The 11,697-nt window shown below is 42.8% G+C and overlaps 1 protein-coding gene across 1 annotated transcript in view; it reads left to right on the top strand.

Annotated features, from left to right (window-relative positions):
• Nucleotides 1–313: 313 nt before the first annotated feature.
• LOC125433132 (selectin P) overlaps nucleotides 314–11,697 on the top strand; it is a 32,979-nt gene continuing 21,595 nt past the window's right edge. Inside the window, exons 1-6 of the mRNA XM_048497528.1 lie at nucleotides 314–385; nucleotides 4,062–4,128; nucleotides 5,216–5,605; nucleotides 6,791–6,898; nucleotides 8,240–8,428; nucleotides 10,649–10,834. Coding sequence (XP_048353485.1) covers nucleotides 383–385; nucleotides 4,062–4,128; nucleotides 5,216–5,605; nucleotides 6,791–6,898; nucleotides 8,240–8,428; nucleotides 10,649–10,834 — 943 coding nt within the window. The 5' untranslated portion in view covers nucleotides 314–382. The remainder of the gene's footprint in view (nucleotides 386–4,061; nucleotides 4,129–5,215; nucleotides 5,606–6,790; nucleotides 6,899–8,239; nucleotides 8,429–10,648; nucleotides 10,835–11,697) is intronic.

The following is an 11,697-nucleotide window of genomic DNA, read 5'->3' as shown; positions in this document are numbered from 1 at the left end:
ACTTGGGTGGCTATCCTACGCTACTTATGTTACGCATAGGTTTTCTACTTTGCCATGTGATACAGATACCCTGGACTACTTTTGCTTCCTTGCTACAGTTTCTACAAGTTCTCTAAATGTTTCTCTACCCATAAACTTGGACTGAAAGGATTCCTCCATGAAAGAAAGACACTGTTACATGTTCAGACCAATTGCCAGCACGTTGATTGCGTGCGGTTATGTCTTGGGGAGGGGAGCTTCATGTCAGAGGCAATAGGAAAAGGATGCAGTTAGCTTCTGCATAGTGTAGAGGAAGTGCTGGCACAAGACATCTGTGCTGAGGAGGGAGTTGCGAATGCTCCTGGCCATCCACCAGGAGAAATCACAGGAACCAATCTGAACAATGGTAGGTGCAGCTTCTTTCTGGGGATGTGACAGTTAACCTATTTGGGGTATAACGGAACGCTAGCTTGCTGTAGGTCCACTTTGCATATTCCTTGGTTCTTACATAGCAATGGGATATAACAGCATTTGGGAAAGTGGTTACTGTATGGATAAACAATACCCTCAGGCCATAGAAAAAGGCAGTTCATTCTGGCATTGTGGGGCTATTTAAGGACATGCAAATGTGTGGTGGTGATGTAAAGGTTTGGAGGAAAGTTTGGAGAACTTTGAGGGAACACAATAAAGGGCACCTTCATGACTCACTGTTGTTTTATTTCCTGTATATACTTTCAGCATACTGAAGTTTCACATACTACAGCAACTGCATATTTCATATCAGCAACCCTTATGAGGAGAGGCTGCAGCGTTTGGGACTCTTTAGTTTGGAGAGGAGACATCTGAGGGGGGATATGATTGAAGTCTATAAAATTATGCATGGGGTAGAAAATGTTGACAGAGAGAAATTTTTCTCTCTTTCTCACAATACTAGAACCAGGGGGCATTCATTGAAAATGCTGAGGGGAAGAATTAGGACTAATAAAAGGAAACACTTCTTCACGCAGCGTGTGATTGGTGTTTGGAATATGCCACAGGAGGTGGTGGATGGCCACTAACCTGATAGCTTTTAAAAAGGGCTTGGACAGATTTATGGAGGAGAAGTCGATCTATGGCTACCAATCTTGATCCTCCTTGATCTCAGATTGCAAATGCCTTAGCAGACCAGGTGCTCAGGAGCAGCAGCAGCAGAAGGCCATTGCTTTCACCTCCTGCATGTGAGCTCCCAAAGGCACCTGGTGGGCCACTGCGAGTAGCAGATTGCTGGACTAGATGGACTCTGGTCTGATCCAGCAGGCTAGTTCTTATGTTCTTATGTTCTTTTGCCACAGACTAATTGGGCTACTCTTGGAATTTTGAAACTAAAGGGGCTATTCTTGGAATTTTAAAAGAAATTCATTCTATTCCCAAATCCTGATGTAGAATGTTGAGGCAAATGAAAATGTCACTTTTCAGAATAATTGGTTGACTGAAGGTTAACTTAAAAAACAATACAAATTGCTATCGCTTGTGAAACCTTTATTATTTAAATGCTTCACAAGAAGGCTGGGTTCTGCGTTACCGTGCAAAGGTTAAGTAATATTTGTATGAATTGCCCAACTTGCTACTAAAAAAATGTACTGCAGATTTGTACTTACAAATGTCAACATGCAGTCCAGCTAAAGCAAGTCACAACCAAATCCATTTGGAAACAGTAGAAAATTGGTTGTCAATGGCTGAAGTGATGCCGATTTCAGATAGACTTTGTCACAAGTAATTTTTGGCTGCAATGTACTCCCATTGTCCGTAGTTTTGAAAGAGTGGTTGTCAACGATGCCTTCACACAAGTCTTCAGGCAGGAATGATTCCATTGCATGGCTCTGCTGATGTTCTTTTTAGCGTGGCTTGCACTTCCCCTTGAGTTTGCACCCTTTTTCTTCGATAGCCAAACTGTATAGATTTTTTTTTTGCAAAATTAAACAATGCCTAGTCATACGGGAAGCTAAGTAGATGTTTCAATCTTTCCCCAAACTTCAGAGAAGTTTTTTTTTCCTTACAAGCAATGTAAAATTTACTTCCAAACAATACCAGAAACTGAGGGCATGAGTGGAGAACTTAACAGTCTTCACTTTGGTCAGGGGCGCTAAAGCAATAGGGTTACCCAGCATGGTTTTGACCTTTTAAAAACAGATGTCAGGACTTGATTCTGATCAGGGCTGGGGCACTGGGCAAGGGGAGCATCTTTCCTCCTATGCCATTTTCCTGACCAAAGCCCCCCACTCTGTGTGGTAAATGCCATCAGGTGGCTTCTCCTGTTTCCTAGCTCATATCTGACCACCACTGCATGACTTTTTTTGTTTGTGACACTTAAATTGTAAGGCCCATTTGAAGGATTCTGTCAGTTCTGATTTCTGTACAATGCTTACATGTTAAACATAAAGTTTAATGCCTATAACAGTGGTCCTGTTTATCCCATTTCTATCCCACCCTTTTGCCGAGGAACTCAGGACTCATACTCGGTTTCCCATTTTTATGTTCACAGCAAACCTCTGAGTATAGATAGTATAAGAAAATGTGTTGTAACCTTGAAGGATGATAAGGATTTTTGAATCCATGTCTCCCTTGTCCTAGGCCACAGATGTCATACTCACGGCCCTCCAGATGTTATGGACTATAGTTCCCATCATCCCCTGACAGCATCATAGTGGCAGGGGATGATGGGAACTGTAGTCCATAACATCTGGAGGGCCGCGAGTTTGACACCTATGTCCTAGACTGTAGGGTTGCCAACTCCAGATTGCAATATTCTTGTGCATTTGGAGCCGGTGCCTGGAGGAAGGTGGCATTTTGGGGAATGAGGGGGTTCAGCCAGGATGTGATGTCATAGGATCTGCCATGTCATTTCTTCCATGGGAACTGATCTTTGTGATGTGGAGATGGTTGGTAGCCTCTTTGGCAAGGATACCATTGCATTATAAGCAGAGTGCACAGAGGCAAAGCACAGCGGAGCATCCCCAAGCATGTGTGTGTGCGTAGGCACAAAGAAAAGCTATTTTCGTAGTTTTTAACCAATAAGAGGAGTCTTTATCAGTGAACTCTATTCTAATCTACCTGGCTAGATGGTGATGGATGCAGTCTGCATCCTCTGCACACATGGTGCAAGATGGAGAGGTAAGGGAATTGTGGAGAGGAGGAGGAAGAAGCAGGAAGAAAAAGAAGAGGGGTCTGGATTTATATCCCCCCTTTCTCTCCTGTAAGGAGACTCACTTACAAACTCCTTTCCCTTCCCCCCTCACAACAAACACCCTGTGAGGTAGGTGGGGCTGAGAGAGCTTGGAAGAACTGTGACTAGCCCAAGGTCACCCAGCTGGCATGTGTTGGAGTGGACAAGCTAATCTAGTTCACCAGATAAGCCCCAGAGCTCAAGTGGCAAAGCAGGGAATCAAACCCAGTTCTCCAAATTAGAGTGCACCTTCGTTAATGCTCTTAACCACTGTACCACACTGGAAGGAAGGAAGTCCATGAGAGTAGCAATCTACACATCAAAGGGATAGTGTCAGCATAATAGAGAGAAGGTGTCAGTGTTTTGAACCCCTCTAGCTATCTGACTTGCTGGTAAATCTCCCTCTGTCTCTGAGGCAAGAAACAGTTTACAATCCTTCACTTCCAACAGAGATGACTTGTAGATTCCAGGAGAACTCCAGGCGCCATCTGAAGGTTGGCAGCCCTATCCCTGTTCATTATACCATCTTCATTCCCTTTCATATTATATGCTTTCTCACATTGGATAAGGCAGGAGTTGTGAAATTATTGCAGAAGTTATTATCTTTGGGCTTACTCTAGCTCTTTTAATTCCCATTGATTCCATAGGGTAAATTCAGCAGTGACAAAGGGAGGGGGAGCTGTACCTGGGCATGAACTGCCTGCGCGCCCTCCCACCCAACCCCTGCCTCACCCCAACACGCCCCACACCTCTGCCCCCTGACATGTGACTGCAATGGCGGCGCCCAGGGTGAGCAGCCCCAGATGTTCCCATTGCAGCTACGCCTCTGAAATTAGGCACATATTTGTCTTCAAATTACACCCTTATTTCTAACCCCAAGGGCATGACCAGTAAATGGAACAGATGGATGAATGAGAATGTACTGGTGGTTGCTGTCATCAGCTGGGGTAAGTATCCATGAAGTTTACTTTTTTTTAAAGAGCCATTTTAGTTTTTTATTGACTGTAAACTGGAAGGATATAAAGCAACACTTTTGGAGGGAAGTTGTGTAAGCAGAACTGTGTTCAAAGTTGCCCTGACTCTGATGTTGACACCACACCAGAGGCAAACTAGGGGGCTTCATTGGCAATTCATTTTTTAAAAGACAGGTTGGATTGTCAGACACTCAGATTTTCTGGTATGGCCACAACTGAGAAATCCTTGAATACAGCACATCATCTTTCCAAAGCAAGATGTTGGTCCCATAGAGAGGTGGAGAGAAGCTCTTAAAACCATAAAAGCTGTTTTTAAAAGAGCTGCACTTATTTCTTTTCTGGGCAGGAGGGAAACATCTTCATTTTGCATCTTTTCATTGTAGGGTTTTATAAAATTAGATGTTGCAATATTAGCATTAGAGTTTTCTCAGTCACATGATCTGTGGTCCATCCAGTTCATAGGCCTGTCAGGTATTGCAAGGAAACTTACAAGCAAAGTCTGTAGATGATGGCCCCCAGCTGCTAATGGCTCTCAGCCTCTGACAATCAGAGCTTTCTGTCTTTGAGCCATGATAACTGAATGAGTCTGGGTTTACAGCCATGAGTAGATCTCTCCTCCACAAACCTGTCCACACTCTTTTAAATTCGGCCAGAGACCATCACCATATCTTATGGCAGTGTGTTCCACAAGTCAACTATTTACTTTGTGAATCAGTACTTCCTTTGGTCTGTTGAAACCACTTCTAGTATTATAGTGGTGGAAAATGCTTTAAAGTCACAGCTGAGGCAAGAAATGTTCTGAGATTGCCTCTGTATAGTGATTCTGGACTTAATGGTCTCCCATCCATGTATCCTGGTTAGCTTCTAACATCTGACAAGATCGGACTGCTCTGTGCAATTCAGGTCAAGACATCAATTTTATGAGGTGACTCTAATATTATAGGAAGAGAAGAAAAGCTTCTATCCAAATTGTGCACTATGTAGAGAAAATTCTAGATCTCTTATCATGGCACCCGAGTCACTATTTTCTTGTTCTCTTGGCAATTTGTTATGCTGGCAGCACTCTTTTCTCCAGTAACTGTGAGTGCCTGGACTTATCATTATGGGACTGAATCAGAGCTGACGTGGCAAGATGCAAGGACATATTGCCGAACCTTCTACACTGACTTGGTAGCAATCCAAAACCAAGAAGAAATCCATTACCTCAATAAATACATACCACGCCATAAAACATACTACTGGATCGGGATCCGGAAGATGAACAACGTTTGGACCTGGGTGGGAACCAATAAAACCTTGACAAAGGAGGCGAAGAATTGGGCTAAGGGTGAACCCAACAACAAACGTTCTAACCAGGACTGTGTTGAGATTTACATTAAAAGGGATTTTGAGTCCGGGAAGTGGAATGATGAACCTTGCACGAGAAAGAAGCGGGCACTGTGCTACACAGGTAATGACACAATCCTCGTCCATATTGTTGCATCTTGTATCCAGCACCCAAGCTTGGGTGGTGACTTTGTGTGTGTTTGTGTAGATATAAGCATGTGAAATGAGTATGCTTGACCATAACTTTAGGATCCAGGGGGTGTGGGCTGAACTGAGAACTTAGTATCTGTTATGGACTGATCACACATGGAGATGATTCTCTGTATAGCTCTTATTGCTGCTGCAAATGTGGAAGGCTTCTCGGGGCAGTGGCGCACCCACATGCAAAATTTCCTGAGAATTTGCTTCAGTTCTCCGTAACTGTCATTTCTTTTTCCACTAACAGTGGATTTTTCTTTTTAAAAACCACACAATAGCTCTACAACTGTAATGTTATGACATCATGATCATCTGTTAGAACAATGTAAAAGTTTCCAGTGTTCGTTCGTTCGTTCGTTCGTTCGTTCGTTCGTTCGTTCGTTCGTTCGTTCGTTCGTTCGTTCTTTCTTTCTTTCTTTCTTTCTTTCTTTCTTTCTTTCTTTCTTTCTTTCTTTCTTTCTTTCTTTCTTTCTTAGCAAATTTGTAGACCTTTTGGGCTGCTTGCACATCTTCGCAAAAGGGGTAGAGACATGGTTGCTTTTTAAACTGAAAGGCGGGAAGTAGTGTATAGATATATATAGTATATAGACTCTGTTTTTCTGTCAATTCAAACAGCTTTATTTACCTGCCTGTATCAGAACTTCACGCCTCTGATTAGTGGACGCTCATTGAGGAAAAGCTGAATTCTCTGAGGCTTTCCTGGGATTTTCTCCATATGCTAGCACTCAGTGAATTGTTTTGTACAATCAAGGATCGCCTACTTGATCAAGAATATCAGTACCTAACTAGGAAGTTTGTGTTCTTCCCTAAATGTTGGCATTGTCCCCAAGAAAGCCCAAACTGCAAGTTATTTAAATACAATCTTTACGGCAAAACAAAGATGGGCTCTTACAAGGGCTAGAAGTTACATGTTTCCTTCTGCCCACCTTTCAGGGCGATTCCAGAATATTGATAACCAGGAATGGGTCTGTTCATGTGGGGTGTAGTACTATTCTTGCCCATTCATGCGCCGCTTGCTGTAGCTGCCATGCCAGGCATCACATTTTTGTGCTGCCCTGTGGAAGCAGCCATAGAATTGAGAGGTCTCAACGCAAGTCTGTCTTCTGTACAGCATCTTGTCAGCCTTCTTCCTGCAGTCAGAATGGTGAGTGTGTGGAGACCATTGGGAACTACACCTGCCGCTGTTATCCTGGCTTCTCTGGGCCCGAGTGTGAAGATGGTGAGTCTCTACCCCATTCATAAAACAGTGTCCAGGTTCATTAGAGTCTGAGTCCCAGTAAATGATTCTAGCAGCTATTAAAATATGTAAAATGATATTCCACCCATCCTGTGGGAGATCGGTGTATAAAGGGAATAGGATAACCTCAGCTGAAAAAGGGAAATCTGTACCAAAGCATTTTTGCAAACATTTTACAAGGGATATTTGTCCTGTAGCAAATCCATCACATGTGCAAATAGTCTGCATTGGATAATTTACAGAACCGATGTATATCATGTGCATTTTTATAAATTTTAGCTATTTTGTGTGGTGTCAAATGCCACTGATAAATCTATTACATTTTCTCTGAATCTACGGTAAGCAAAATAGAAAAGGTTAAACCATAAGTAAACATATATCTCCATTTTTTCCTCTGAGATGTCCCACAAATCGTTTCCCATTTTGATTGAAAAGAACGTTTTGAAACAATGACCTCTAAATATAGATTTTTTTAAAAAAATTGCAAGTATCTTCTGATTTTTACTTATGGTTTCTTCAAGTTTTCTTATTCCTGGACCTATATGTATATACCTACCTATTCAAATAACTTTTAAGCTGCAAATACTCAAATCAATAATCTTGTAATTGCTTATTTGATAAACTTCCTGAAAGTCAGTAATAATATTGCCTATTATCAATTGCTTATATGTATCTATATTATATGATTCCCATTTTACCAGAGAATTACATTTAAAATTTTGGATTTTAGCTAAATCTCTCACTGTGGATGCCAATGCAGAGATATCGGGTGACAATTTTTATTGTAACTATTCCAAATCTGTAAATTTATAATCCAGTTTTATTTATTATAGCCTCTCTCTCCTAGATAATTTTCATCTGCAGAAAAGTCTTCAAAGGCATCTTTATGTAGTATAAAGTTCTATAGTGCTGTTTCTGAGACCTCTTGACAGCCACCTATCCATTTGGCAACCCAAACCAATTGTGCATTGTGAATCACTTTTATGTTAGAGATGCCTCTGCCGCTTTGTTAATTTTATTTTATTCTGGAAAGGCTAACATTTTTAGTCTGGGCTTTTGCTATTCTGTATAAACTCATTAACCATGGACTGCCATTTCTTAATCATTTTGTCTGGAATAATATTTGGAAGATTAGAAATACTGAAATAGTTGCCACAATCCAGATGACACATTTTAATGGACAGGGATTAGGGAGTTCATGTTCCACAGAACTCTTCTACAGCCAAGAATTTTGAGTAGCTTTCATGGTTCGTGTGTATATTTAAATAACGTATATTTAACTCTTGTGGTGCCACAGACTGATATTGCTATGTCCCCATTTAGTCATCAAGTGCAGGGAGCTTGGTGCTGTCCACAGGCTGCTATCCATGAACTGCAGTCATCCTCTGGGGTACTTCAGTTACAAATCCAGCTGTGTCTTCAGTTGTAAGGAAGGTTTTGAAGTGAGTGGACCAGACACCCTGCAGTGCTCACCTTATGGGAACTGGACAGCACAGATGCCACAGTGTGTAGGTACGTGGTTGTTGTGGCTGGTGCTGTGCCAGAATTTGGAATGCGGCTCTCTTTTGTGAGTTAGGTTTTTAAGCAGTTCAGTTTTTCAAAGGCTACTTTCTGCATATTCAGGCAGTATGGCATGATGCAATTGATAGCATTTCAAGCATGCATGTTCTCATGCAACCTGATCGCACTCCTAAGTTTTCCCCAACTGAACTGGGTTTGGCAAACAAAACTCAGTGAACACGGAAACCATAGTTCAGGATCCAAGGTGTGTTCAAGGCTGGAGGAGCTGGGGATATTCAGATATACCCCGTATATACTCGTGTATAAGTCGATCCGCATATAAGTCGAGGCACCTAATTTTACCTCCAAAAACTGGGAAAACTTATTGACTCGTGTATAAGTCTAGGGGTAAATTTCAAAAATAAAAATAGATACCAATAAAATCATATTAATTGAGGCATCTTATAAGATCCCCACAGCAGCCCCAGCTCTTGGCTGCTCTTGCGTTTCCTTGCTTGCAAGCAAGGAAACGCCAGACAGAGCATTTGCCTGCTGGGGGCTGACCGAGGTGGGAAAGGGTGGGCCGGGTCGCCGCCACCGCTACTCTCCTGCTGCTTGTGTTGGGGTGGGCCGGGTCACTCGCGTATAAGTCGAGGGGGCATTTTTTCAGCCTAAAAAAAGGACTGAAAAACTAGACTTATACACGAGTATATACAGTATTAGATATTCAGTATATTAGGGCAGGATATCAAATCAAATTTAAAAAATATCAGCAGAGAAACAAAAGTTTGGATTTCTCAGGCTCGGAGAGAAGCTGGAGAAACAGAAAGGTTGGGGATAGGTTGAGGATGAGTGGGGGCATTCTTGAATTCTGGGACCTTCTCCAATCAAGAGAGAGAGAAAGGATTTTGAATGGAAAGCAGGTACAACCTGGAAAGGTTTTTAAAGGTCAAGCACTGGATCATTACTGACCCATGTGATGACGTCACATCACAATGTTTACTTGGCAAACTGTGTTTATGGAATGGTTTGCCATTGCCTTCCCCAGTCATCTACACTTTACTCCCAGCAAGCTGGGTACTCATTTTATCAACCTCAGAAAAGTGGAAGGCCGAGTCAACCTTGAGCGACTTCGGTTGCGATTGAACTCCAGTCATGAGCAGAGCTTTGACTGCAGTACTGCAGCTTACTCTCTGCGCCACAGGGTTCCTCAGAACAACACCAGAAAAAATGCCACATGAGAAGAAAAGACATTTTAGTGATAAAAGAGGGGTCCGTTGTGGTATTAAAACTCATGATGTTTTGGGCTGATGGTACTGGAATGGTGGTCTTCATTATGCTCTTTCCCACCAAAAAACCTAACTTCATCCACCACATGCTGGACCACCATCTTTGTTTTAGGATGCTCTACTCGGGTCCTAGTGCCTACCCAGTTAGGTAAGGCTAAGGCAAAGCAACAGAGTATTGTGCCAAAGAGGACCAAGATATATAGATTAATAGTTGCCCAGTCTGATTTGAGTGAATTGTGTTTGGCTTCTCCATGAAGTCAGGCTTCTCCTTGTTGGATTGTCCATGTCATTATTCTGTCATGGCTAAAATTATTTTGGGTAAAGCAATCTGTCAAACTTTGGTCACATTACGAGAAATTAGGATTAGTCGGAAAAGGCAATAATCCTGGGGAAAGTTGTAGGTAGCAGGAAAAGAATAAGACCCATCATGAGGTGGATTGACTCAGTCAAGGACGGCATGCCCTCAGGTGGTTAACAATAGGATGCTTTGGAGGTCATTAATGCCTAAGTCACCATAAATTGGAGGTGACTTGACAGTACACAACACACACAAAGGGCCTGCCTATTCTTCTGCTCTACTAATTTTCTTTGTCCTGCAAATATTCTCTAAAACAACTCAGACAAGAGCTTTCTGGTATGCTTTGAGTTTGACTGAAAAGGTGGATGAAGAAGAAGAGTTTGGATTTATATCCCCCCTTTCTCTCCTGTAGGAGACTCAAAGGGGCTTACAATCTCCTTGCCCTTTCCCCCTCACAACAAACACCCTGTCAGGTGGGTGGGGATTAGTCAAAGGTCAAACCAGAACAGAGTCTGAACGATTTTGGCAAAACTTCTCCTCTGTTGCCTACCCATGTCTCATTTTAGGTTGTTATAATAATGGTGACGGTAATGGTAATCATAATAATGATATCTAATGGACATCTTGCTTTCTTTTCTTCCTTAGCTGTACAGTGCCGACCATTAAATACCCCTGCATATGGTGAGCGCCACTGTTCTCCCATCTATGGGGAATTCCAGTACCAGTCTACTTGCCATTTTAACTGCACAGAGGGCTTTGTAGTACACGGAGCAGAAACCAGTATATGTGAATCATCTGGTGAATGGACTTCCTCAGAGCCAATGTGTCAAGGTCTGTTCGTCTCCCTAGATTCTGTTCTAACATTCTGTCATGGCTAAAATACTTGGGAGGTTCAACAATTGAACAAGTGGATCCACCTGTTGTGGGAGGCCTACCAAACGCCAACACCAGAAATATATTATGATGTGAAACACTGCCACTTACAAGGATGTTTAGATTCATGCAATTAACATTCTTTCCATATAATTTTCATAACACTGGGGGATTCTAAACTACTACTGGTGGGCATGATTCTTTTAGGGTTGTCACCTTTACACAGGCCCCGCTCTTGTGATAGACATAGTAATCCATGCAACAGTCACCTCTGGGCTTGATTATTGTAACTCACTGTACTCTGGCCTGCCTTTGACTGTGATCCAGAAACTTGTCCAGCAGAGGCATACCGGGGGAAAATGGCGCCTGGAGACTGCTGCCTTGCTGTCTTCCTGGTCACGTGAGGGGGCGATTATGCACCCCCACGTGACCACATCAGTGGCGCCTGGGGACAGAGGGTTCCCCCTGTCCCTAGGCAAATACGCCACTGTCATCCAGCATGCGGCAACCAGACTGCTTACAGGGATGTCTAGCCAGAACTGGATTACACCAGTCCTGTACCATCTGCACTGGCTGCCCATTGAGTTCTGGGTCATGTTTAAAGTGTTGGTTTTAACTTTCAAGGCTATGAGCGGCCTTGGGCCTGCATTCTTGAGGGACCGTATCTCCCCATATTGTCTTGTTAGGTCCCTCCGATCTTCGGAGGAGAACTTATTGGAGATCCCAGGTCTGAAACACATCCGGCTGGCCTCTACCAGGGCCAGGGTTTTCACAGCCCTGGCCCCCCTCTGGTGGAACAGACTTCCTAGAGAGACCAGGGC

Source organism: Sphaerodactylus townsendi, linkage group LG05 (assembly GCF_021028975.2).
Source record: "Sphaerodactylus townsendi isolate TG3544 linkage group LG05, MPM_Stown_v2.3, whole genome shotgun sequence".
Lineage (NCBI taxonomy): Eukaryota > Metazoa > Chordata > Lepidosauria > Squamata > Sphaerodactylidae > Sphaerodactylus > Sphaerodactylus townsendi.
Note: the sequence above shows the minus strand (reverse complement) of the source record. Positions and strands in the feature narration are given on the sequence as shown.